This window comes from Gossypium hirsutum, chromosome D04, assembly GCF_007990345.1.
Source record: "Gossypium hirsutum isolate 1008001.06 chromosome D04, Gossypium_hirsutum_v2.1, whole genome shotgun sequence".
NCBI lineage: Eukaryota > Viridiplantae > Streptophyta > Magnoliopsida > Malvales > Malvaceae > Gossypium > Gossypium hirsutum.
Window position 1 is genome coordinate 57,634,416 of NC_053440.1, and position 27,774 is coordinate 57,662,189.

The following is a 27,774-nucleotide window of genomic DNA, read 5'->3' on the forward strand; positions in this document are numbered from 1 at the left end:
AACTCTTTCATTTTTCCTCTGATTACACAATCACCCATTTAAACTTTTAAAATTTATAAAATAACAACTTTAATCCTTAATATTTATATATTATATCAATTTACACTTGATTCGAGAAAAATTAACCATCTATTTTGCAGTTTTACTTTTCTCTTTTTCACGATATTACGTTTATGGGTAAATTACACTGTTATTCACATCAAATGTAATTTGTATTTTTTATAAGGGATAAATTTTAAAATTATACATGAATTAAGATTTAATGTGTAATTGTATACATGAACTTTAAATTTGTTCAATTTTATAAATAAAATTTCGATTTGATCCAATTCTTGCAAATTATTAACACAATTATTGAAATGACATCATTTTATGTTTATATATTGCAAACATAAATAATTATATTTACCCAGTATAAAAATAAATTGATGTATCTCTTTAAATGTATATGATTAAATCAAAATTAAAATTTCAAGTATACATTTGAACCACAATTAGAGTTTCACGTGTATAATTGCATCACGTATACAATTACATATTAAATAAAAATTCATGTATAATTTTAAAATTTATCCATTTTTATAATAATTTTAGTCTTTCATACAAAGTATGAAATTGACTATATTCCAAACACATACATGTTTTTTGAAGCGTGTTTGTAGTATGGTCCGCGATATTGAAAAGTGGGTTTTCTTATAAAGATTATTCTATATTTTATTTCTATCTAAAAGCAAAGCATTCAACTTCATAGAAATTCCTTCATATTGTTTTGTTGAGTCAAAGGTGACTTCAAAATTTTGAACTCAACTTAAATATTCTAAAAGAAAAGTCCATTATCACTCCTTCCAATGGAATGAGTTAAATCTTTTAAAACTTTAAATTTAAACTATATATTCATCAATTTTAATTTTATAAGATTTTATATAAATATTTTAAATTTAATTCAATTTCCACAAATTACTAATATTATCATCATTTTACATTGATATATGACATAGACAAACAATTAAATTAATCCAATATGAAAATAAATATATTTGTTCATTTCTTTAAATATCTACAACTGAATCAAAATCAAATTTTCATTTCCATATATAAACCATAATTTAAGTTTCAAAGCATATAATTGTACCAAATTAAAGTTTAAATGTCAAATTACATATTAAACATAAATTCGATATTTATCTCTAAATAAAATAAAATAAAAATTCAAAATCTTAGCATTTATTTAAGCCTAACTTACAATCTCTACAAAATTCAGTACCCACAACAATTTAACTTCTAAATTTGGGGGCAGTGCCCTAAAAATTTCAGGTCGAGTCCTTCAAGGTTCTAAAATTTTTGGGTCTGAGTCATTGGAGGTTTTAAAATTTTCAAGTTGGTTTGAAGGGCAAGAGTCTTTTAAGACAACCTAAGACCTACCAAAAAAAAAAAAAAAAGGGCCATCTCTATAAACATAAAAATGTAATTAGGAAGACACTTAAGATCTTTACTATTGTTGTCCACTTGATCCTCCCATTGGTGCATTTGTTGCGCTGCGATTCCTTGTCAGAACAGAAAACAAACCACTCAGACCAGAAAACACTGTCCCGTTGTTGCCAACATTATTGGCACTTGATTCACCTAATTCCTGAAAAACCAGATATGTAATGTAACCATTGAAACCATAAAAGATACGATAAAAATACCATGAAAGGCCCTGTACTAAGAGTCAGATTGCATTTTTCCTCTTTACTTCAACAAATAGGTAACTTAATCCATGTACGTTAAATCAAAGAGCAAATCAATTATTTCGGTTAAAAATTTCATCTATTTGTACTGTTTTAACCTGACATGACTGACGAAATAACTAAATCATAACACATGATGTGCTATATGTATCTCATGCTGATATACAGGGACAAGTTTTTAACAGTAAAAATGGATAAAAAATTTTAACAAAAAGATCAATTTGCTCTTTAATCTAACCACATGAACTACTTTGCCTTTTTAATAGATGAGACAAAATATAATTCAACTCTTTCTACAGGGCCTCCATGATACTTTTACCTAAATGATACACTTGAGAGCAGCAAGCAAAAAGCAAAAAGGGGAAAACCTTAAGGCCTGAGGCAGAGATTACATGTCTAGGAGATCTCTGAACCTGTCAAAAGTCAAATAAAAGGATTTACTCGGAGAAAACGCTTCACGATTCCCTATTATGCTACTCGAGCTTGAGTCTGAATGTCGAATATAATAAGTTCACTTTCCTTTTTCTAATTTTCCATGTATATGGAAGATCACATCCTCGTATTCATCTCCAAAAATGTTTCAAACAGCGTTAAACATGAAGAAAAACGAAATTTGAAGGCTTAACTACTTCAGTAATTTTCTGTTCTATTAATTCTAATAATTCAGGACTCTGTAAAGTCAACTAACCTTGGGAGTTCCATTAGAAGAACCAGAAGATGGAGACGGCGGATCTACCGGTATAATGGGAGGCAAAGACCCACTCTGCTTAAAACATAGAGAGAAAAACTTGTTAAAAAAGAATCTGCGGTTTCAACAACCAGGTTAGCATGAAGAGAATTTCAACATCATTCAAATAAACCGGACATGGAAAAAAGCAATGCATTGCATTCAATGTCAAATATCCATAAGATTTCTCATTCGCATTGCTGAGATTGACCAGCCCATATTTGGTTGAGCAAATTTGAAACAAACAAAGGCCAAAGCACAATATTTGATGGCATCTAGATAATGAAAAAAACTCTAAAAAGGTCCAAACATAACAGCCGCTAAAGGTATCATAAAGGCCCTTGTACCAAGAGTCAGATTATATTTTGTCCCCTCTACTTTAAAAATGAACAAATTAGTCCTTGTACATTAGATCAAAGAGCAAACTAATCCTCTTGCTAAAATTCCATCCATTGCTACAGTTAAAAACTGGTCCCTATACGTCAGAATGAGGTACACATGCCACATGTAACTATTTAGCTATTCTGTCAGCCATGCCAGTTATGGATAAAATTCTTAATAGAAATGACCAATTTGCTTTTTAATCTAATGTACAGGGACTACTTTACTCATTTTTTTTAGTAAAGAGGTAGAATACAATCTGACTCCCAGTAGAAAGGCTTTTATGGTACTTTTACTCATAACAGCCTTGAAATTCTACCCTTAAAATACATGTTCCACAGTCCAAGAGTGCTTCCATTAGTTAATCATTCATCACACTATACATCAAAAAGAGAAGGAATCTGACCCTTGACGGTGTTTTCGTTGGGGGTTCAAGAGCTGGCCTGGAAGAGTTAGCTGGTAAAGCCTGCAAGAGTGAAATAACACTCAGCATGAAGAAACACGAGCATAAGAACCAAGCTGAAAGAAAACGTCTAAAATACATGGATCTAAAAAATAAAACAGTAAAACAATGATCGTAATCAACAGTGATCCAAAAGAAGAAGAATCATCTGCTCTTACGGTCTTTGTTAGTGTTTAAGGACACCACAATCTTGACAAATAGATACCAATGAAACACAGATAAATAGAAAACATACTATTAATTGCAGATCAGATACATAACATAAACAAACCTGAGTATGATCAGTGGGTCTATTTTGTTCTATGGTCTGGGCATAATCACACAACCAGGTGACTCCTTCATTTGTCATATCCTATGGAGATGATAGAAAACCATAGAAATTAACAAAAGCAATGACAATAGTCATGAATCAAGTTTATATTGCACTGTATGTTTTTGTTTAAAGTAAGAATTACCTGCTTCCCTTCTATCCTTTTTATCTTACTTTCCTGAGCATCGACACCAATAAAAAGAGAGAGAGTGGGTCGACTTAGTTTCACATCTAGAAAGCATAAAATAACCACAATACAGCAAAATCAAGTCTTGAAAAATGCTTACCAGAGTTTGAACTACATATCGAACGGATTGAACATTAGTGTTGAGCTTCTTTGATTGATCTTGTAGTAGAGTAACCTATACAATTCAATCAATTTTCAGTGAATAACAATGAAACCTCCTATAGATGAACCTTGCTACGAATACAACCTTACATCTCACCTCTTTGTGTGTTGTATCAGTAATATCTGCAATTTCATGTAGACGATTATCCACGCCCTCAATTCTTGAGGATAGTTGCCGTTTGGTAGCCTAGAAGGGGACGAGAAAAAAAAAAATTAAAAAGGAAAGAGCCAGAGGAGATTTCAGTCAATTTACTAGAAAAAACATTGACATATATATGGAAACCAAAATCATGTAACTTGGTACTTGAAATCTTCATATACTGTGGCCATTCATGGATTTAGGTAATGTATGAACAAATTTAGTAAAAGAAAGACTTACCGAGATTGACGAGTAAACACTCTCTAGCTGCTTAGCTATGGCATCACGTGCATCAGATAAACTACGCCTCGTTGCGAACATCATATTGGGAAGTCTCCAGCCCTGAAACCATTCAAGGAATATAACTTATAGCCAAGAGTAAAGATGCATATTTTAAGCAAAGAAACACACAAGAAATGAAGTATAGCAGCTACATATATATGCAAAACAACACATAAATACACTATAAGGAATAAAAGTTCATTACCTTCCACCAAATGTAGCCATATCCAACAACAACAACAACAATGATTATGCTGTATTTACTAGTACCTGCATGTGACAAAAACATTCCCCAAAATAAAGCTCAGGAACTGGATAGTATTGACTATAATTGATCTATATTGAAAGTTATAATTTCTCTTAAAAAATTAAGAATAGTAAGAAAACAGTATTTTCTTTTAAGTGTCAGAAGCTGATTATGAAAAGGGATACTCATTAATTTCTCATTCATAAGGAACTATGGATCCATAGTAGTTCTGCATATTGCATAAAAAGATGACAGAATAAAATTTGGAAAAGTGTTGTTAAAAATTCTAGTTAGAATGAGTGTCATCGACATTTTTCCCTTCAAACATCAAAGGATGGAAACAATCATAACCTGTTCCTTGTCCGGTAACAATTGTAATTGGTCTATTTGATGCCAAGATTTGCAGTTCCTGCCTTAGGCTGTTAACCTGTAAACGAAAACAAGTTAAAACAAGATATAATCATACAAATTTAAACATTAAAGCAAGGATCATAATAATAGGGAGTCATCATCACTGAAATGACAAGCATACAGAACTAATAACAAGAAGTATCATGAATGCTTAACGTTATCAATGATATATAGCTCAAGAAAGTAATAAAAGCATGAAATACGTATAAATGAATATAAAAATTTATTCGCTAGCAGCACTGCCATGCAGCCACCATATTAAAATGTCATGACAAAACAGAGGTAATATCATTATTTGTGATAAACAATACCTGAAGATCACAAATAACTTTTCAACCTTAAATTATTTAGTCAAGGGTCTATCCATAAAGAAAAACAAGAGAGAACTTCATAAAAAGCATTTCCATCACATTTCAATCATTTCAATTACCTAGCATAACAATCAAACAAGCAAAAATAGCTCCAAATATCAGAAACACCAATAATCAGAATATTATTCACCACTCATAATGGAAATAGGAGATCATACAGACCTGAGCCACCAAATAGTCATTTCGCGGCTTGCTTGACGGAGTGGAATCATCATGCTTAAGTTGCCGAAAAGCAATCTGCAGCAGGAGACAAATTATCACCAAGTTAAGCAGAAAGTAAGAGGCTTCATAATCTAAAACTTACATATTTTAAGGAAAACAAACCAACATCTTTAGTTTTAAGTCATGGCTAAAAAAATGGAGAATCACCTTGAAAGCACCAGAGACAAAATCAGAAACACTTGACATGCGTCCTTCTTTCGCAAGAATTGAACCAACAATACCTAAAAGAGAGTACACAATAAAGTAATAACATCTTCAACCCTAAATATTGAGTACCCTACTTTCATGCAATTCACATGGTTCAACAAGCAAATGGTATATCACGATCAAACTAATACAAAAAGTAGAACTTTTAGTTCTCGAATTTATTTTAGCCTATTCTATTTTGGAAGTCTAACAGCTATCTTGGAGCCCACCAGCCCCAACATTTATATGAAGGATTACCTATGGGAAAATATTGAAACCATAGAAGTTCTAATTTTTAATGCCAAATGTCATGTTGACAAGAGGCAAAACCAAATTGGTAACTACATTACTCCTCTAAAGGGGAATACATATGAACAAATTATGTTTGAACATAGTCATCAATGCTATGGTTCTTCCAATCGATTCATCCATTTAGAACCCGAAAAGATGCAAGCTCTGTCTAAGTTAAACTTCAAAATAGAACTCTGCTTCACAATCAGATTACTAAGTGATTGTTTTAAGGGCATTCCATGTTGATATCGTACATGCTTACAATTCCATCGAATATCACTCAAGCCCACTAGCCTTTCAATTTATTGCTATCCTTCATATTTTGTAATAAGCCCCATCAAGTGGATCATCTTCAGCTAAAACAAAAATCAAGATTCCATCTTTGAAATCCAATTCTTATATCCCAGCACCACAGCTATAATCCAGGTCCCAGTGCTAATACGGAATCATAAATTATAATCAATTACATCCATAGCCCCAAAACTAGCACGCATTCCCTACAGCTTCCCCAACCAATCCAAGTACTAAACAACATTAATCCAAATCCAAGGTTTATCTAAAACCCTAAATTTACTTTCAACTAAACCAATCGATTCTCAAAAAACCCAAACAATAACCGATTCGTAAGTAAAAAGAAAATTAAAAAATATATATTGAAGAAGACCGATGATTGAACAAACCTGCACCAACGATGATAGTTAACTTGCCAAGAGGAAGAGCCATTGACGAATACGGTTTGGACCGTATATTTGTACGTTTGTGAGCGTATATACTGGGACAGTAGATAAAACAAACTACCGCTAAAGTACCATGAATCAAAAATTGCAGGACAATAAACGAATTTGGGTTTTTTAAAAGTAATAAATTAATTGGTATTTTCCATTGATTGAAGGGTTTTTTTTTTCGATTGCTTTATGGTTTGATTTTGAGGAATCGCTGAGAAAATTTATACAAGACTATGGAGCTTAGGTTACTTGGTTAGCATTTAGCGACGTAAAAGAATCCCCGTCGTCGGGTATTAGTTACCTACTAAACTATTTACTTAACTTTGTTGGTTAATTTGCTATAACGGTCCTTGAATTTCTTTTATATTATTTAGCCACTAAACTATTTAGTATTTACTTAATTTTGTTGGATAACTTGTCATAAAAGTCCTTTAATTTTTTTTATATCGCGAAAGTTAAAAAATCAATGGATAAACTACACTCAAGGTCACTAACCTATTAGTAAGCTTATGTTTTGGTCACTCAAATTCAAAAAGTTACAAAATGGTCACTGAACTGTTGTTAAGTCACTGAACTACTCAAAAATTTTTATTTAAGCCACTAGGCTGTTAAGTTTCTTTTAAAAAAAGTTCGACTAGCGAGATCTAAGTGATGATTTGATGATTGGTATGATGGATTAATACCCATTGAATTCGATGAGTAGAATAACATACATTAGATCTAAATCGATCTGACGGTTAATGTCGAAGATCAAATAAAAAAGTTGTTGGATATTAGTTCACAGATTTGTGATGTTCAAAGTTGTTTTATGAAAAAAATGAATTGTAAAAGACAAGTAGAAAAGGAACTTTAAATTTGGTACTTGTGATGCAAATAGATAAGACCATACAACAACGATTTTAACAATCCAGTAATTTAAACTTATTAATAGTTTAGTGAACTTGAATGTAGTTTACCCTAAATCAATTGCCACTACTGTAGGTTCGACTCGAAGAGACATATCAATTCATTTTATTTCCAAATAACAATAAATTAATATTTTTTTATATTAATATTTTCTATTTTAGATTTAAAATTAAATAAAAATATTTTTATTTATTTAATTAGAAATCTAAGCTAATTTAGGTTATGTGCATTTTTCTTTTTTAAATTGCATCCCAATCCAACTCAACCCATCATATGAATATACTTAACTAGATTTAAAGGGTGTAAATAATATATTTATGCTCACAAGCCTCTCTTTTTTTTACTTTAAATAAAAAAAGTTCAATTTAATTTTATCATTTTTAAGCTATCGAGCAAGCTAACATTGCCGATCTTACTATTGATTTGAGCAACTCACAAGTTTAATCGAAATTTTATCTATAAATATATCTTCAATGATTTATTATTTTATCCAAAAAAAATTAGATGAAACAGGCTCGAATTTGAGTATATAAATCATATAAACGAGTTTAATTGAGTAGAGCTTCAATAATTCTATTTTATTTCAAGTTGAACTCAACTTATAATGGACTTTAATAGAGTCTGGGATGTAATGACAAAAGGTTTAGTTAAAATAACATGGAAGTATCTATACCAGAAATAGAATTGCATTTTGTCTCATTTACTTAAAAAATATGTAAATTAGTCTATGTACGTTAGATCAAAAAGTAAATTGGTCATTCTATTAAAAATTCTGTTAAAAACTAGTCGACGTGCACGCGGCACACCACATGTAACTATTTGATTATTCCATCAGCTACACCAATTTTAAATAGTAAAAATAAATGAAAATTTTAACAAAAATTATTAGTTTGCTCTTTGATCTAACATACAAGGACTAACTTACAAATTTTCTAAGTAAAGACAACAAAATATAACGTAACTCCTAGTACAAGTCCTCCGCCGTACTTTTACCTAAAAAGCTTTCGACCGCTAGTATATCAAAGAATCAAATTTTATGTACAAGAGTAGCACAAAAAGGTTAAAATATACTATAAGGTCCCTGTGCTTTTTGCATATTTAGAATTTAATCCTTCTACTTTTGTTGGAAGAAATTTAGTCACTTTACTTTTCAGATTTAAAAATACAAATCCAATTGTTGGCACAACTAAAATTATTTGTGTTAAATTCAAGTTCATTACATTTTTTTACATCACTATTAGGTGAGTTTCTTTTAATTCAAAATGTCATACCAGATGATTTTAAGAGCGTTAATAATTAATTTTAAATTTTAAAAATAAAAATAAAAATACTAAATTCCAAGTATACGAATAGTATGAACCATGAGGCATATGAACTACATTAGCAAAAGCCAAAATTAGATTCAAAAACAGCCGGAGATTTCTTCAACTTGTCTACATTAGGAGAATATCTATATCTATATCTCTCTATATATAATGTTACACCCAAGGTTCAGCTGAATCCCAGCTGAAACAGTCCACCGTGTTTGGAACACGTTACCGGAGCATATACCCTCACGAGAGCAACAATGGTACCCCGAAAATGGCACCAAATGAAACAACGGACGTTCAGAATAGAGCTCAAGACATGTAGAAGACGTATCTTCTTTTTATGTGAAAACTAGTCCTTTCGAGTGCCATATCGACATCTAACTTCCTTACCTTCGATGAGTCTCTCCACGGCATCTGAAGGGAGGCCGATCATCTCCAACGTCTTTTCCCACACTTCGAATGAAGTCTCGACACTCTGCGCTTCTTTAGAAGGATTTGTAGGATGACAACCTTGGGAAATGAATGCACAAACAGGCCACTCGTCGGTTTTCAACGACTCGCAATACTCTGGAATCTGAGGATCTGTTGCTGCGAAAAGAGCACTCCTAGAACCTACATTGATATTTAATGATGGCAAAAATTAGCTCCCAATTCCCCTTATCCACTGGCATATGGCAATTCCTCTTAGTTTCTTATAGATGCATGACATCATGGACCAAGAATGTATTTGGAAAACCAAAAAAAAAAAGAAAATGTAAATTTCAAACAAAATAAAACGAAATTGAAAACAAGAAGCCTAAAACATTACATTGACATGATAATTATTTATGTGATGATGATAGATATGCTTCACAAAAACAATGTGCTACATTCATTAATAGAAACTAATTAAGAAAACACAATTGAACTAATCTTTGCAAAAACTTACCCTCTTGAGGGCTGAATAAAAAATAGGGTATTAGATGATAAGCAGCTTGAACGATTCTGGGTAGATCCCGAGCCTGCGCTTAAACATATAGAATAAGATCACTATTTTCAATGACAGACACATAAAGATGATGAGCAGCAAACAATAATAGATATCATTTATCTATGGACTTTTCATTTTCCCTTCAGTACCCTTGCATAACACTTGTGTCTGACACATATTCAGACATGTGATCTACATAGATGACATGTTGATAAATAAACAAAATAACATGTGTCCTTTGACTGAAAGAAACTTCAAGAAAATGGCTAAATTTTAAACTTCAGCTATTGCCAAACATGACAGTTAAACATCTTCAATCCAAAGAGACATCACACTATAACTTGCAAGAGAATTAATGTTGAACATAAAGTTTCAACAAAACTAGTAACGAAACCATTCATTTCAAATACTTTTCGACGAGTAAATATCGTGTATGAGCATCAAGTTATTAGGCCTTCTTAAGGAAGCTTTGCCTTCAGCATGGTCAATAAACAAAATTTTCAAAGGAATCCTAATCCTGATATAAGATTTTAAGAATATGATGGAAGGCTATTTGATTTTCATCTTTGTATACAAATATTTTGCATGCATTCAAAAGGGATATAATTTTTTTTTGCATATATCTATGTTTTTCTCCTACAATTACGAAATCCTTTCTCCTGAAACAGCAGAAAAGTTGGCTCATCTTCTAAAACAGTGAACATACAAATTTTGGTAAAAGTATCATGGAGGCCGTTGTATTAGAAGTTAGATTGCATTTTGTCCCCTCGACTCAAAAAATGGCAAATTAGTCATTATACATTAGATCAAAGAGCAAATTGGTCTTTTTGTACAAAAATTCATTCATTTGTATTGTTAAGAACTGGTGCGGTTAACAGAATAACCAAACAGTGACACGTGGTAGGTGTACCACGTGTACCTAGTGTTGACGTATAATGACCAGATTTTAACAGTAGAAATGGATGGAATTTTTTACAAAAGGACTAATTTTACCATTCATTGAGTAGAAGGAACAAAATGCAATCCAACTCATAGTACAGGGATCTCCATGGTACTTTTACCACAAATTTCGTATCGTTATATTTTATGTTGAAGAAGACAAGAAGGAAGAATCTCTGAATGGAAATATGTAATTGTAAACATTCAAGTAATGACCCTTCTAATAAAAGATGGAGAAAATGAAATGCTCTTATACACTTACAACATTTGTGTGGACAATTCCAGGTGATACACACATAACGTTAACACCGGACTCAACAGGTAGCCGTTTGTGGAGGACACTGCTAAACATAACCTGCAAGCCAAGGCAACAGTTTCATAAGCCTATTGTTAGTGTAATATATTTTACTTTACATCTTGATTATATCCAACTTCTTTATTTCTTGATGATCAGTTACTACAACAGGATGAAAAAATGCATGAATAAAATCGAAAAAGCCACAGGTTGATTGTTAATGACCTTTATAGGCTCGCTTAATAAACAACATGTGAACGTAGGTAAGTTGAACTTGTTTATGTTCACAAACAAGCTTGATAAAGTGTTTGTTGACGAGCAAAGTTAAAGGCTTGACAATAACTTATCATTCATCAAGTTATTAAATTTTAACTTCAGTATCTTCTTACACAAATGAAATTACGATTTAACATCTTTGTTATTGAAACGTAGGATAACATAGATTGAAATTCATCTTGTAAATTTTGTAAACTATTGTTGCAGAGTTGCTTTTTATATGCACACAAAACACAGACACGCAAAAGATAAATCCAGAAACATGAGCACAAGAAGATATCCACTTCTTAAGCCGAGAATCTCATATTAGATGGCAACAAGAACAGGGAAGTGCTGTTGTCGATATAAATCCATCCCTTAGACCTAAAGCACTCACCTTTATTCTGAGGGAATCATAAATGAGTCCACACCTAGGATCCATATTATCTGTTAGAAGCCATCTTTAGCAAATGACAGTGTTGAAGTCAGTTTTTCAGTTAAAAGTCCGCTATAATGTCGCTTGTGTCTTGTTAAATTCTCAATTAACTCAACCAAGCTGAGCCCAAATAGTTTGGCGTGAGCTCATTTATGTTCAAGCCCGCCTAAAGTTAGCTTGACAGTTAGATTGTCCCATGTAACCTATGTTTAATCATATGAAAAGCATTACAAGGTAAGCTGCCATTCTGTGTCCATAGGTGAAACCGAAGATATGATGCAAAAAAACCATAATTCAATGAAAATTTAAAGCCAACTAACTGTTAAAAGGAATTGAAATGACTTCTTATTATACCTGTGCTAGCTTGCTGTTAGTATATCCCAACAGACTTGAGTACTTTCTTTTCCCAGAAACAGTGTTCATGTCTTCTGTATCAACGAAGCCAACATAATGCATCTGCAGAAGGGAAAATCAAATACACCATCAAAAGATAGCTATTTGCATTTTTGTAAACAGTGATGACAATACCGACAATGAACCCTATGTTAACTAGCAGTAGAGTAGTATTAGTCTGTGGCACTCTACCATAAAAAGAAAGCAAAAATGGTCAAATTCAAACTTCCTACTAGCGCCAGATCAAGCACTCACCAAAACAAAAAAAAATCTCGAAAACATAATGCTCATCAAAATCTTATAGTTATTGAATCAAAAGTTACAAAACCAATCTCAGAAACATGAGGCTCAACAACTGCATAGGTAATTGAAGACCTTCGAAGGTTACATCTTTGATTCTCCTTATACCAAATGCAATGAAACACAATGCATAAAGTTTAGTGAATTCCCTAACACTACTATTTCACTTACCATCTCCTACCTATCCATTCCAATAAGCCAACATAACAACCAATACTTTTCACCAGCAAAAGTGATAGTTCATAAAGTGATACGAGCAAAAAAAAAAAAATTTAAGTTACAACTTACAACCATATCAACAGTTACCATCAGAATCAATAATTACAAGCACCAGGGGTGGCCCCCAAAAATGATAAAATTTTAATTTAATTCTTTAAAAATTATAAAGATATAAGCTAATATAATGATGAAATTGCATTTTAGCTCTCATAAAAATATATAACTCGGCTTAACTCAACCCAAACTAACTATCCTACACATGATATACAAAGGTGGTATTCAAACTTGAGCTCTCAAGCCGGAATCGAACTTGAGCTCTCAAAATTCCCTTCGCATTAAGCCAAGGCCTCATTGGTGATACATGAAAGCAATTGTTAGTAGCAATTATGCAAATGCTTAATCATTTAATCCGAATGGAACTTACAACAGAATTGACATTAATAATTCGACTTGTAGACCCTTTAATAAGTGATGGCAAAAGCAATACAGAGAGCAATGCTGGAGCTAGATGATTCACTTGCAAATGCTCCTCAAACCCATCCTTTGAAAACTTCTGGGTTTCTGCAAATAAACAAGTTTAAAATACAACTCACCATTTTGGGGTTCAAACTAATAGCTTAAATTAAACATTAACAAAATCAAAAAACGAACCTCCAATTGAAAAAATCCCAGCATTATTAATAAGAACATGTAATGGTTCTAAACGAGCATTCCATGTATTAGCAAAACCAACAACAGAATCCAATGATAAAAGATCAAGTTCCATAACCTCAACATTCAAAAGTATCCCTGCCCAAGAACTACACCATTGATCAATCAATTCATTAGCTGTTTTTCGGTTCCTCACTGCCATTACAACATGTGCCCCTGCTTCAGCCAATTGTCGTGCTATTTCCTTACCGATACCACTCGTAGTGCCGGTTACGATGCATGTGAGGTCGTTTAATGACGGTAATTCTAATGGGTTTTGTAAGTGACTCGTTTTTGTTCTTTGAAAAAGTAGCTCGTAGGTTACGTACATCCATCCCATTAACCATTCGATCCAACCCAGAGCTTGTTTCTTCTTCACCATTAATACTCGATAAATTATTCTTCTTTTTTCGTTTTTAAATCTGTTTTAGTGATATGTAAAGATTTTGAGGAAGCTTTGCTCGAGTGCCCAGACCCTGTGAAAATTATGAGTGTAACTTCAAAAATAAAATTAAGTGGACTAAATTACAAGTATTTGTATGATAGAGGACTAAAAATAAATTAGACCACTCATTTTTCCCGAAAAAGAATAACTGCGACAAAAGAAAAGGCTTAAACGCAAATTTGACCCTCAAACTATAGCATTCTTTCATTTAGGTACCTAAAGCTTTTTTTGTTGGCAGCTAAACTATGGTAAAAGTACCATGAAGGCCCCTATATTAAGAGTCTGATTGCATTTTACCCCTTCACTCAAAAAATTGACAAAATAGTCCCTATACATTAGACCAATGAGCAAATTGGTCATTCTCTTAAAAATTTCTCCTTAAAAACTAAGCCCAATATGTCTGAATGTGGTACATATGATGTACCACGTGTAATTGTCTAGTTATTTTGTTAGTCATGCTAGTTTTTTTATAGTAAAAATAGACGAAATTTTTAATTAAAATGATTGATCTACTTTTTAATCTAACGAACAAGAACAAACTTGTCCCTTTTTTTCACTAAAGAGAACAAAGTAATGATGGAATATTTGTTTGCATTTAAGCGTAGCGAAGTAAAAATAAAAATGTGTACTAAAGATAATGAATTAAAATGAATTTTATATATCTTAAAATATTTTTAAAAATTACAATAATATTTATATTAAATAATAAAATAACTTAAATGATATTGATGTTATAATAATTAAAAGTTATTAAAATTATTATTCGTATTTAAAATAAAGATAAATTACCTAATTGATCACTCAACTTTTAGAACGCTTTCATTTTGATCGCTTAAAAAATTTCTTCCTTATAATTTCACCTAAAAGACAGCTTTTATTTTAATCACCTTTAAATATAGTAGATTGTATACATTAAATCATCTTTTTACCACTTTATAATAATTTATATATTTATTCTATTTTTTAATAAATATACTAAATATAATTAAATCATAAATGTGTATATATATCATATATCATATATATATATATACGTTGTATATACGTCTGTCTTTGACCTATATTCAAATAAAACTTTGATTTCCATATAATACATACTAATGAAAGGCTCTGAATATATAAATATTCTTGAGAAAGAGAAAATGAAATTTGAACAATCTACATCAAAACATAAACCAATATATTGTTGAATATGCACATCCAAATCCGAATAACATACCTCAATAATTATTTACACATGCACTCTATACTGACACATTTCTCATGTCCTGCATGTACTTATCTCCACCAACCAATACATTCTTCTCCGTGAACCGTACACAACTCTTCGTAGAGATTAAAGACAAAACCTTGATACAATGTCAATATTTTTTATTGTTGGGAATCTGAATCGACTGCCAAAAAAATAGCACATCGAAAATTTTTTCTCGAAGGAACCAATCTCCGTTAACAATAAAAGTTCACATAAAGGCATAACTAATGTTACCATTCAAAGAGAAATGAAATATTTGTTTAAAATTTAAAGTTGGCAAGCAAATAATGTAGAAAATGAATCCAAAATTGTCATTGTCAAAAATGTAATAAAAATAGAACAAATGTCAAATGGCATCATCAGGCAAAAAGAAGAAATCACTAACTGTTTTTAACACACTGCAATGCTTCTTCAAGTGGTGTGTGAACAACAATGAACACAAGATACCGAGACCGAAATTGAGAATCAATCGTCTTTCTTGTTTGTTGCTAGAGACTTGTTCGCCATTATAGGACGTTTATCCTCCGACATCTTGCAGCGTATTTCATCCCTCTCCTTAAAATACCTCTCGAATGCTCGAGGAAGGAATCGCGGAATCAAAAAGAAAAAGAGGTTGATAGAGAAGTACAATAGGTTCGCAGCCGCCAAGCACTTCCCCAACCAATGCCATACGATATCCTGTGCAATTCAGATGCAAATCGATAACACTGTGAATTATTTGAAGATAAACTAAATTAATAGTCACTCAAGTAATTTCTTTTTTAGGTGAATAAAAAGTTACAAAATAATCGCGTAACTATTTAATTTTATCTTTTTTTTGTCATCAGCTGATCAATCATAGCAGCTTTTAAATTGACATAATAACAATTTTAATTCTTGAATATTTATAAATTATGTCAATTCAATCTTGATTTTAAAAAATCTAACCCTTAACATTTACACATTATGTAATTTAATCTCTTTTTTTTTACAATTTTATTTTTCTATAACATTGAGGGTTAATTTTAAAAGGGCAAGAAAAAAGTAAATTTGTTATCTTGGATTGTTTAATGTTTCTATCTTTTTGTATATTTTCAATCAAATTTAGATGATAAATTTGTTTTTTTAGTCTTTTACGTGGAAGGGTCAAAAAAAAACAAAGTTAAACTGAAAAAAAAATACCAAATTATATAATGTGTAAATGTTGAGGGTTAATTTTTTTTAATCAAATACTAAATTGATATAATGTATAAATGGTGAAGGCTAAAGTTATCGTACCAATTTTAAAAGTTGCCACCATGTTAGCCCGTTAGTGATAAAAGAAAATTGAATAATTGAATGATAATTTTGTAACTTTTTATAATTGTGTGACTAAAAAAATTTACTAATAATTAAGTGACTACACGAAACTAGAAGTATTTGGTGAAGAATTTACCTTCAGTTGTGCATTAACAGGCAGTGTTTTGTTGAGCCAAACATCATGTATCCAGTCAACGAGAACGAAGATTCTCCGAACCGTATATAGTAACGGGACGAGTGCCCTCACCGGTGGCGAAAATAAAGACAGCCCGCCTATCACGTTTTCTGTTAGTATTTGGAAAGAAAGCAAGAACAAGTGCGGTGTAGCCGATCGAACGTCATGGTTGTCGCCCCTTGCGAAGCCGCCCAAGACATACGCGAGCGGCAAAAAAAGACCTACCGCAGTTCCAAGGATCACATAGAGCCTAAACAGTTTGCTGCCTTGGAAAATCTCCTGCGAGGCAGTCGATACATGACCGTTGGATGGGAAGGCGAAACGCGAAAGGGCAATAATATAAGCGGAGGCAATAGCTGGGAAGACTAAATCAAGGAGCGGGACAAGGCCACTAATCGAAAAAACCATAATGAAAACTACTAGTTGGAGCTCGATCACACGTAATGATCCCATTATACTGCCTACCCCGGATTGTTGCTGTTGCTGCTGCTGCCGCTGCTGGCGAGGTGGTTTGTGCTCGGGTTTTTCCCCAGGTGCTATGGTGTGATCTGGCTCACTCCTTGGAGCCACGGCGAGAGATAAACCGGACATTTTTACGTTGTTTGTACAATGAACTAAACTTTCATATAAAACCTAGACAAAGAAATGAACCAAGATTCAGTTCTTCAATAATCAATCATCATCAGTATGCAAAAATGGATTCAATTCTTCAAGAAACAATTATCGGCAGTATTCGAAAGCGATTAAGATATGCTCGATACTTCGATGTTTTCAACGTATCGATCAAAACTTCGAAATGGAATGGCTAATAAGAACAGTAAGAGTTTCACATACATACAGACACACACACACGCACAACTTCATTGATCGCATTTCATGCTTGTACTAATCGAGTTCAATATAATGCCAACTTCTAATTCCATTATAGGCTAATTAAGAGGGCATTAAACACTGGAAACATCAATATGTTCTGAAACATATTAACAATTAACCAATCCATTATGAAAAAATAATCCAAAATACAATCATAAAATCAAATTCACAAACAGGAAAGGAGCATATCAAAATCTATATAAACATGAATTAATAAAACTTATAAAATACTATAAACATAGAATTAACAGGCAAATTGTCAGATCTAATTACATTTTATTTCAAAAAAAATGGCATAATCCAAAGAAATCAGATTCATAATTTGCAAAAAGAGGAAACAAAATTAGCCAAAACTTGAATCCTATGAACTTCAATGAAACTGAAAACTATCAATGCATTAACAAAACAAAAGACAACATTGCCGATAAAGCTGACAAATGTATTTGCAGTGAAGAGATCTTACTGAAACGAAGGATTGAATCGAAAAATGGTGAAAGTGAGAAAGCTTAAGCTTTTTGCGTTACAAATACTGAGTGGGCGATTACTCCTAAAGTTCGTTTTCACGCGTGTAGCCTTTTATGGATTTACACGTGGCTGTATCGCACGTGGGAGTTTCTAATTCTTACTTGCACGTGTCATATATTGTACTGCTAAAATAAAAGAAAAATGTTTATATGTATGTACCAAATTGAAATAGAGACAAAAGTTAAGCAAATGCCCCAATCATTATTATTTGAATTAATCGAAAATAATTATTATTATTTGAATATTATTATCCAAATTTAAATTATATTATCCATAGAATATTCAAATTTGAAAGTTAAATTAAGGCCAATTTAAAAAAAAAAACTTTAGACTTGAGCCCAAACTCAGCCCACCAAAAGCCTCGTATCACTATTTTAAAAAATAAAATTATATATTTAAATTTCGTTATAATAATACACAAATATAATATAAAATTAGTTTATATTTCTATTATTATTTATAAAAAAAATCCAACTAAACTAGACCTGTTCATGGGCTGGGTTACCTGTCGAGGCCCACCGGAAATTTGGGAGGATTTGAAGAACAATATTAGGCCCAAAAAATGGGCTTAGACAAAAAATTAGGCCCGTTTAAAATATGTGTTAGGCTCGAGCTTAAACATTCAAGGCCCGAGCCCGACCCGACCTGTTTTAAGTTTATAATACTTTATATTATATTATTTTTATATATTATGTAGTTTAGAACACATTAAAAAAATAAACTTATACTAATAATACTATTATTTTTATATATTATGTACTTTATATTATATTATTTTTATATATTATATTTTTTTATAATAACACTCTAATGTAAACATTAAAATAATGCTAACATGATTATAGAAAAAAATTTAATAAATAAAAAATTTATAAAATTATTAAATATTAATATAATATAATATAAATATTTTTTAAAAAAATTAAAAATAATATAGGTAAGCCTAAAATGGATTTGAGTTAGTCTTTTGCAAATATGAACGAATTTAGATAAAAGTTTAGGCCCAGATTTCGGGTCTGGCCGGGCTTAAGTAAGCATAAAGTATATTAATATAACACTTAAACCCAACCCAACCTGGCCCATGAGAGCCTCTAAACTGAACTGAGGTAAAAAAATAGGTTAAATTATGCTATTAATCTTTGAATTTGCTAAAGTTATGGATTTAATCCATGTACCTTAATTTGGTTGGTTTTAATCCCTATACTTTTCAAATTGGTTTCTTTAGTCCCTGTACTTTTTAGATTTTGAAATTTTAGTCCTAATTCAAACAGTACCAGTAAGTTTGTTTAGTTATTACTAGTATTATACTATATGTATATAATTGTAGATTTAGTCCACATTCTCCGATTGGCTCATTCTAAGCCAGTATAGTTTTCAAATTTTAAAATTTCAGTATTGACACAAATGACAGTTATTAATCCATTAACTGGATTTGTAGTGAGTAATATGTGGAAATAATAAGTTAACATAGCATTACACATATGATAATATATTTTGTCACATCAAATTTTAGAAATAACAAAACTGAACTTAGTGGATTTAACAATTAATGATTGGTGATGACTAAATTAAATTCTAAAATATGGAAAGTACAATGACTAAAAATATTAAATTAAAGTACAGGGACTAAATCCATAATTTTCGTAAAATACAGGGACTAATAGCAGAGTTTAACCTTAAAAATATAAACTCAACTCAAATTTGAAATTTCTATCTATCCATTATGTTAGAGAAAATATGAAACCATCAGTTTCTTTTAATATCATATATGCATCCCAGTTTCCATAATCCTTTTAATCATTTCCACCGCATGCACCACCACGAAAGCGGCGGACGCCGGCAAGCTCAACATCATCACCGCCACCATCCCTAAAGCTAAGCTCGGCCGAGTATTCATCAACTGCGACTGTAAAACGCCCAAAACATCACATATAATCGAATCGTAACTCGTGTAATACCGTTTCTCCCACTCCATCCAATCCGCCGGCGGTTCATAGTTCCGCTCTATCATCTTGATCTCGTGTATTCTTTTCCGTAGAACAATCATGTTTTCATCGACGAGTTGCCGTCTTCCTCCACCACCAACGCCGCTGCAGCTCAAGTCATCGTTATCCGATCTTCTCGCGGCGAATATCTTCGGCGTCGCCGTGGAGATCGGTTTTCTGGATCGGTGTTTTGGAAAGCACGCTGTTGAGGAAAGAAAACAGGTATTGCAAAGAGATTTTGATCCCATGATTTTGAATTTTCTTTCTTTTTTTGTTTATTTGTTGATGATGATATTTGATAATAGCGTTTATGCTAACAGTGTTTTTATAGTTTGAAAAACGGCGGTGGGAACCACCGATGGGGGCGGCGCGCGAAAGCGTGTTAATAAACAGCGCAGATACAAGTTGGTTGCGCGTTTTTCAAGGTGGATCCCCCAAAACTCAACGCTCATCACGTTTTGATAGCGACGTATCGGATATTCTAATTTAGACAATTAAATTTAAACATGTCATCAAATATTAGGTTTTCTGGATAACAAATTACGCAGTTTTAAAATGTGTCTTAAATATTTAACCTTCGACTTGATTTTTATAGATTTAATGATAAATTTATTTATTAGAATTTACGTATTTTATTAGAATGATTTTAATTATATTTTTTAGTTTTTCTAACGATTAATTTTTATTCTTTTTTTCAATCTGTTTTTTTAATAGATTTAATGAAAGTATCGTTAAAAAAAATTAACGGGAATGATGTGAAATTTTATATGTGAAATATTTTTAATGAGATGTAATTTATTACTTAGATAGCACGATAAAATAATTTCATGTGAAAATAATAAAATAAATAATACATTAAATTAAAAAAATAACTCTTAATTTAAAGAAAATAAACGTAATTATCTAAAAAAATTTAACTCGATAGGAAAACTTCTCAGTAAACTAATGTATGAAAGATTGAAACCTTTTGAAAGAAAAGAAAGTTTGAAAGCTTGAATTCATTCATTAAATCTATTAGAAAATACAAGTTAAAATAAAAACTAAAGGTTGATGGTAAAAAAAAACTCAAAAATACAATTAGGGTCATTTTGACAAAACATGCACAAGTTAGTGGCCAAATTTATCATTAAGCTTACCTTATATTATGTTATTTTTATATATTATGTAATTTATAACACATAAAAAATAAATTTATACTAAATATATAATACTATTATAATGTAAACATTAAAATAATATTAAGATGACTATATAAAAATTTTCAATAAATAAAAATATTAAATTGAAATAATATTAATTTTTAATTTTTTTAAAAAAAATAATATGAGCGGACTTAAAATGGGCTTGGTTGGTCTTTTACAAATATGAGCGAACTTGAACCTAATGTTAAACTCATATTTCGAGTTAGTCTTAGAAAAGCATAAAGTATTTTAATATCATATTTAGGCTTAATACCTCTTTTGGCCCCTATATTACAGTTAAATTATCACTTTGGAACATTTACTATTTTTTTTGAAAATTTTTAAATATTTTACAATAAGGGCCAAACTAATATAAAAAATAGTACAGGTACCAATATGATAATTTAGCTATGGTATAGGGGCCAGAAGAGGTATTATGCCTAAAATTTACTACTAGGTGTTGTATCGTATTAAAAAATTCAATTTAGTCCCTTTATTTTTAAAACAAAATATTTTATCCATGCATGTTTGATAAGATGACATTTTAATCGGTAAAAATACCATGGAGGTTCCTACGCTACAAATCAGATTGTATTTTGCCTCCTGTCTTCAAAAAATGAGTAAATTAGTCATTGTACGTTAGATTAAAGTACAAATTGGTCATTTCTGTTAAAAATTTCATCCAATTCTACTGTTAAAAACTAGTGTAGAACGAACTAGCCAAACAATTACATATATCTCATGCTGATGTACAAGGACCAGTTTTTAACAATAAAAATGGATGAAATTTTTAACAAAATGACCAATTTACTCTTTGATCTAACATACAGGGATTAATTTACTCATTTTATTAGTAGAGGGACAAAATGCAATGTGACTCATACTACAAAGGTCTCTGTAATACTTTAACCATTTTAATCCTTGTTTGCTAACTTTGTTGTTAATGTCTAAAATGTTCGCTTTCCAAACAGACATATATTAAAATGTTCCTTTTAATAGTAAATGGACTAAAACAAACATTTTAATATGGTACAAAGACTTATGGTAAACTTTAACTTGTGATAATGAGTACTAGATTGTGTGATAAATATATTTATTAAAAATGTATATAAATATTAAATAAAATTTTAATTGATATAATAAAGTTGATGGTCGAAAATTTTTGTGTTTTAACTTTTAAGTTTTCATCGTTTGTGTTTTTATTGATTTTTAAAAATTATGAAAATAAAAATTATCATGGTAAATTACAAAAAATTATTTTTTAAAAGTATTTGTCAATTGAGTTTCACTCAAAAATTTAAAAATAAATATTAACTAAAAATTTCACATAAATCTAATTATAAAAATTAATATAGTGTTTTTAACCCTCATTAGTTTTCTAAACATTAAAATAGGAAAATTTTCAAATATAAATAAAATATTGAATAGAAAACTTCAGTATTACTATTAAAATATCAATTAATTATATACCAATGCTTTCTTATGCAACTCTTAGATATACTGTTAAAACCACAAGCAAGCATGGAGCTATGAAACAGAAAATAAATAAATGCTCACTCTGGCCGACATTCGGTCAAGGATAATCTATAGAAAGTCGGCCGTAACGGAGCAATCAAACCGGCAAGACAGTGTCGAAGCTAATACAGATATCGACAGCATACTACTCTGTATATAAAGCACAAAAAGCTATTCCAGGTTTGATGACAAAACGATGTTGTTTTCAGGTTCTTTTAGCTGGGATTTTTTCACCTTTCTCCGAACATAAACCTTCATCCGAGGTTCTTGTTTCTCCTCCTCGAGTTCTGAATTTTTGGACGTACCATTCAGCTTCGGCTCACTTTGAGTAAACCTCTCAGCCATATTCCCTTTACGATTTGCATGCGTTCGAGATCTAGGACGTTTAAGTTGCCTTAAAAGGATCTTCCCCCATTCCCTTGATTCAAGATTTATCCGTGGCGATGTACGTGCCTCCGGGTCAATATCTTTCCTTGGTTGGGTTGCTGCTGGCAAAGCACAAACAATAAGCGAACGCCTTTCTCTTTCACGAAGCTTCCTTTGCTGCTGTTCCTCGTGCTTTAAACCTTCTTTCTTTTTCTTTTCTAATAGACGAGCGGAACGCTTTGGAGGTGAAATCTTCAAGTTTTTTACATCTCCATCAAAAGGATTTACCAGCGTTTTGGTTCTGATGTCAATTTTTGGGTCCTGTGAGCCTTGTTCACTAACCATCTTACCTCGTTGTGGTTGATCTTGTTCACCAACAGATTTTGTTACTCCATTTCCGCCCTTCATTTGCTGTTGTTGCTCCTTGACATATTTCTTCTCGTTTTCCATCATGGGCCAAGCAATATCGTCCTTGAGTACCTTGACAGTTCAACAAAGCATTAAATCTCATAAGTTTGTTTGTCGAATCTTATTGAAAGTTGAATCATAAATAAATTACAACAAAAGTAAATAAAACTGAAGAAAAGTATGGTCACCAACAAGTTCATCCTGAAATCTTGAGAAAATACCACATACCACAATATTTACAATTCTAGAAAGTAACTACGAGAACTAGCTAATCATCTATAACTGATAACAGAAAACCCTTTTCCGGTAATGTGATGATACTAGCATTGATTAAATGATGACCCAAAAATATTTACTAAAATGGAGTCCTCGAAACCGTTCTTAAGCAATAGACATCACAATTAAGAAGGCAGAACATAATGTTCACGAGAAAACCAGTAAAAGGAAGGAGGACTATATGTAACAATTACGTGACGTCAACAAATAACACTTCTATTCAAAACATGATACATAAATGATGTTACTTAACTATTTATGACACATCATATATGGTTAAATACTAAAGTGTTTACGACATATCAAATAATCGATTCATACAATCCTTAATCCTACTAAGAAACTGTATAAAGTGTTGTAAAATGAGATTAACTACCTTTACCGGTTTATTGGTAATCTCTTGTCGTTTTCTCTTTTTTCCCCTCGGTTTTCGAGTGACCTTATTTAGCTTTCCTATCGGTATTTCTTCAGCTACTTCGATTGGACTGCTAAAGTTTTCACTTTCTTCTTGAACCTCTTTAAGTGATTCCTTTCTGCCTTCGTTTATTAAAACACGAGCCACCTTTCTCTGTTTTCTGGTCTTCACTTGTCGTTTTCTCTCTTGTCCCCTTCGTTTTTGAGCCACCTTGGTTGGTTTTCCTTTTGCTATATCGACTTCTTCGGCTACTTCCATTGGATCACTAATGTTTTGACCTTCTTGAACCTCTTCAAGTGATTCCCTTGTGCCCTCGTTTTGTTCTGCAAATCCCTCTGTTATTTGCTCACATGCTTCTCCATTATTAGCTTGATCACCTTTTACCTCACTACAGCCAACAAAAGCCTCAACTTCAGTCCCTTTCTCTTGGACTAAGGGTCGATCTTCCTTCTCATCGTTCTCCTTCCCCAAAGCAGCATCATCCATGTGGACCATAGACCATTCATTATCGGCATTATCAATCTCTCCATGCTTCTCCAAATGACAACTCGCTCCAATTTGACCACTAAAGTTTTGACTTTCTTCTTGAACCTCTTTAAGTGGTTCCCTTCTGCCATCCTTTTTTTTTTCAAATCCCTCCGTTCTTCGCTCAGATGTCGTATTTTTATCACTCACTTCAATACTATGTGTTCCAATTTTGCATCGATTCTTGGATTCCGCAGCTTGATCACCATTTACCCCACTCAGTCCATTAATAGCCTCAACTTCTCTATCCTTTACTTGGACCAAGGTTTGATCTTCGCTTTCATCACTATTTGAAATGTTTGACATACAGAACCTATGACACATCTCCTCCTCATTGACCAAATCACCATCCTCCAAGTGGCGTGTTTGTTGTTCATTATTAACACATTCAATTTCCGCATTCCTACAAAGCTTCTCCGAATGATTATTCTCTTCGATTTGTCGACTAAAGTCTTGACTTTCTTCTTGAAACTCGTTAATTGACTCTATAGTGCATCCCTCCATCCTTTGCTCACATGCGGTCTTTTGGCCACTCACTTCAACACTATGTCTTTCAACTTCACACTGAGTTTCGGATTCTGCAGCTTGACCACTGTTTACCCCGTTACAGCTGTCAAAAGCCTCGACATCACTCCGCTTCCCTTGGCCTAAGGTTCGATCTTCCTTCTCAATGCTATTTGAAATGTTCAACCTATGACTCATCTCGTCCTCCTCATTCCACAAATCACCATCATCTTCACAAAGCTTCTCCAAATGATGACTCGTTTCAATTTGTCCGTTAAAGTGTTGACTTTTTTCTCGAACCTCATTAATCGATTCCCTTCTGCCTTCCATTTGTTCTTCAAACCCTTCCGTTCTTCCATCACAAGCTCTATCCTGGCCTTTCACTTCAACACTTTGTCTTTCAACTTCACACCGAGTTTCAGATTCTGCAGCTTGACCACTGTTTACCCCGTTACAGACATCAAAAGCCTCGACTTCACTCCACTTCCCTTGGACTAAAGTTTGATCTTCCTTCTCAACGCTATTTGAAACGTTCAACCTATGACTCATTTCCTCCTCATTCTGCAAATCACCATCATCTTCATTATTAACGCATACGATCTCTCCATTCCTACAAAGCTTCTCCAAATGAAGACTCAGTTCAATTTGTTCATTAAAGTGTTGACTTTCTTCTCGAACCTCATTAATGGATTCCCTTCTGCCTTCCATTTGTTCTTCAAACCCTTCACGTCTTTCATCACAAGCTCTATTCCGGCCATTCACTTCAACACTTTGTCTTTCAACTTCACATCGTTTCTCAGATTCCAGAACTTGGTCACCATTTACTCCACTCCATCCATTGAAAACCTCAACTTCACTCCCCTTCCCTCGAACCAAGACTCGATCTTCCTTCTCATCACAATTTGAAACTTTCAACCCAAGACTCGTCTCCTCCTTGTTCCTGAAATCACCATCATCCATACAAACCATATACCTTTCATTATCTACAGACGTGAGCTCTCCGGTTCTACAAAGCCTCTCCAAATGATGACTCAAAAAACTAGCATGCGCCCACGGCAAACCCTTGTATTCTTTCTCTATAAACCTCGATATATCCTCCTCTTTCGACCCACATTCCTCATTTAATTTCAAAATTGCTTGTTGAATCATCTAAATGAATAAAAAAAAACACAAGAAAAAGCAACAATGAGAACATAAAGAAACAAATAAAAGACCTAAAATTCAATTCTTCTCTAAAAAGGAAACGGCATTATTTCATTATTTGCATACATTCAATGCCAATTTTCATGGGCATCCCAATTCAATAATCTTCCATTAATTTAATAAAAAAAATCAACCGATCTGGGTTTCTAGCAAATTCAACAAAAAAATTCAATAAAATCAAAATATATAAACAAAATTCAATATTTAAAACTACATTTTATTGGCACAGATGGCAACCAAAATAAGAACGAAAAAAAAAGTGATTAATAGTTACCAAAGAGTAAGGAGGATGACTAGGAGTTTGTAAAGTAGGCAAGAACTGCTGCAATCGAAGGTCGATAAGTTCAGGGTTTATCGCCATTGAAGGGTTTGTTGAAGCAGCAAGCTCTGCAATAATGGCGTCTTTAAGCTTGTTTCTTTTAACACTAGTACTACAACGCATTTTCTTCAGTTGCTGAATCATGGGTCTTCGCCAGATTCTTGAATTGGTGAAACCAAATCAAATTAATTAATAAACAATTAGGGGTTTAAATTTTTCGTAGTTGGATTTTTTTTCTCGTTTCCTTTTTTTTTTGAGGGGGAGGGTTTCTTATAATTTTGCTTATTTATTACCACCCTGTATATTTTAATTGTTTGATATTTTTAATTTTTTTAATTTTTTTTTCCATTTTTTTATTTTTTCCCAATTTATTTTATTATAATATTCTTAAATGTTAAACCTCAATTTTCGATTTAAATTTTGATTTGATTTTAGTTCAATTAATTAATAATATTTTTTAAAAAAATATTAATTAATAAAAAATATAGACAACCATTAGTTATCATTTAAAGATCACATCTGGAAAAAAAATATTAAAAATATTAATTTGTAATTGATCTGTTAATGTAGTAATGAAACACGAACCTGTTGAATAATAAAATAATCAGTACTCACAAGTTACTTAAGTCCAACTCAAAAAACTCGAACTCAATTTGGCAATTATCAAGTTGAATTTGAGCTCATTAATACTCAACCAAAACTGACTTTAATATATATATTTTAAATAGTTTATATTATTAAAGGTTAAACTATAAAAATAATCACTTTTATTTGTCTCAAATTACATTTTAGTCACTTATATTGTCATTTTGTTACGATAAATCTAAAATTTTAACATAAATATCAAATATTTAACGTATATTAATTGGAATACCAAATCATAAGATAAAACCTTTAAAATTTAAACAACAAATCATTCCCAAAAAAACATCTAATTAATTGCTAATGATTCCGGATACTATTTTTTAAAATAGTAAATATC

At 31.9% G+C, this 27,774-nt stretch overlaps 5 protein-coding genes across 6 annotated transcripts; all 5 read right to left on the bottom strand.

The window, feature by feature from the left end:
* Window positions 1-1,197: 1,197 nt before the first annotated feature.
* On the bottom strand, window positions 1,198-7,124 carry LOC107911545 (uncharacterized). The gene is made up of 14 exons (XM_016839380.2): window positions 6,790-7,124; window positions 5,780-5,853; window positions 5,573-5,647; window positions 4,980-5,055; window positions 4,587-4,651; window positions 4,340-4,441; window positions 4,058-4,147; window positions 3,899-3,973; window positions 3,757-3,789; window positions 3,573-3,653; window positions 3,245-3,304; window positions 2,419-2,493; window positions 2,099-2,143; window positions 1,198-1,630 (listed from the first exon to the last, which is right to left on the bottom strand). The coding sequence occupies exons 1-14, from the start codon at window positions 6,830-6,832 to the stop codon at window positions 1,493-1,495; spliced, it is 1,032 nt and encodes a 343-aa protein (XP_016694869.1). The 5' UTR covers window positions 6,833-7,124; the 3' UTR covers window positions 1,198-1,492.
* Window positions 7,125-9,105: 1,981 nt separating this feature from the next.
* On the bottom strand, window positions 9,106-14,000 carry LOC107911216 (dehydrogenase/reductase SDR family member FEY). Its single transcript, XM_016839092.2, has 6 exons — window positions 13,509-14,000; window positions 13,282-13,418; window positions 12,300-12,401; window positions 11,222-11,314; window positions 9,979-10,051; window positions 9,106-9,662 (listed from the first exon to the last, which is right to left on the bottom strand). Exons 1-6 carry the CDS (start codon window positions 13,927-13,929, stop codon window positions 9,400-9,402), a joined length of 1,089 nt encoding a protein of 362 aa, XP_016694581.1. The 5' UTR covers window positions 13,930-14,000; the 3' UTR covers window positions 9,106-9,399.
* A 1,532-nt stretch (window positions 14,001-15,532) lies between these two features.
* Window positions 15,533-18,158, bottom strand: LOC107911546 (uncharacterized). Its single transcript, XM_016839381.2, has 3 exons — window positions 18,034-18,158; window positions 16,659-17,330; window positions 15,533-15,922 (listed from the first exon to the last, which is right to left on the bottom strand). The coding sequence occupies exons 2-3, from the start codon at window positions 17,286-17,288 to the stop codon at window positions 15,710-15,712; spliced, it is 843 nt and encodes a 280-aa protein (XP_016694870.1). The 5' UTR covers window positions 17,289-17,330; window positions 18,034-18,158; the 3' UTR covers window positions 15,533-15,709.
* Window positions 18,159-19,709: 1,551 nt separating this feature from the next.
* On the bottom strand, window positions 19,710-20,376 carry LOC107911547 (uncharacterized). The gene has a single exon (XM_016839382.2). It carries the CDS (start codon window positions 20,326-20,328, stop codon window positions 19,858-19,860), a length of 471 nt encoding a protein of 156 aa, XP_016694871.1. The 5' UTR covers window positions 20,329-20,376; the 3' UTR covers window positions 19,710-19,857.
* A 2,305-nt stretch (window positions 20,377-22,681) lies between these two features.
* LOC107911548 (trichohyalin) lies at window positions 22,682-27,069 on the bottom strand. 2 transcript variants are annotated; one of them, XM_016839384.2, is made up of 3 exons: window positions 26,748-27,069; window positions 24,209-26,419; window positions 22,682-23,622 (listed from the first exon to the last, which is right to left on the bottom strand). In XM_016839384.2, the coding sequence occupies exons 1-3, from the start codon at window positions 26,934-26,936 to the stop codon at window positions 22,948-22,950; spliced, it is 3,075 nt and encodes a 1,024-aa protein (XP_016694873.2). In that variant the 5' UTR covers window positions 26,937-27,069; the 3' UTR covers window positions 22,682-22,947. The 2 variants fall into 2 exon arrangements, with proteins under 2 accessions (XP_016694873.2, XP_016694872.2); XM_016839383.2 differs by having other exon boundaries at window positions 24,203-26,419; window positions 26,748-27,068.
* Window positions 27,070-27,774: the final 705 nt, after the last annotated feature.

Coding starts and splice junctions, on each gene's coding strand:
- LOC107911545 (XM_016839380.2), bottom strand. CDS start 6,832: ATGGCTCTTCCTCTTGGCAAGTTAACTATCATCGTTGGTGCAG. Junction 5,648..5,779: donor TTGTCTCTGGTGCTTTCAAG/GTGATTCTCCAT, acceptor CTCCTGCTGCAG/ATTGCTTTTCGGCAACTTAA. Junction 3,790..3,898: donor GATATGTAGTTCAAACTCTG/GTAAGCATTTTT, acceptor GTCGATGCTCAG/GAAAGTAAGATAAAAAGGAT.
- LOC107911216 (XM_016839092.2), bottom strand. CDS start 13,929: ATGGTGAAGAAGAAACAAGCTCTGGGTTGGATCGAATGGTTAATGGGA. Junction 13,419..13,508: donor TGGGATTTTTTCAATTGGAG/GTTCGTTTTTTG, acceptor GTTTATTTGCAG/AAACCCAGAAGTTTTCAAAG. Junction 11,315..12,299: donor CTAACAGCAAGCTAGCACAG/GTATAATAAGAA, acceptor CTTGGCTTGCAG/GTTATGTTTAGCAGTGTCCT.
- LOC107911546 (XM_016839381.2), bottom strand. CDS start 17,288: ATGTCCGGTTTATCTCTCGCCGTGGCTCCAAGGAGTGAGCCAGATCAC. Junction 15,923..16,658: donor CTGTTAATGCACAACTGAAG/GTAAATTCTTCA, acceptor TGAATTGCACAG/GATATCGTATGGCATTGGTT.
- LOC107911547 (XM_016839382.2), bottom strand. CDS start 20,328: ATGGGATCAAAATCTCTTTGCAATACCTGTTTTCTTTCCTCAACAGCG.
- LOC107911548 (XM_016839383.2), bottom strand. CDS start 26,936: ATGATTCAGCAACTGAAGAAAATGCGTTGTAGTACTAGTGTTAAAAGA. Junction 26,420..26,747: donor GTCATCCTCCTTACTCTTTG/GTAACTATTAAT, acceptor TTATTCATTTAG/ATGATTCAACAAGCAATTTT. Junction 23,623..24,202: donor TTACCAATAAACCGGTAAAG/GTAGTTAATCTC, acceptor TGAACTGTCAAG/GTACTCAAGGACGATATTGC.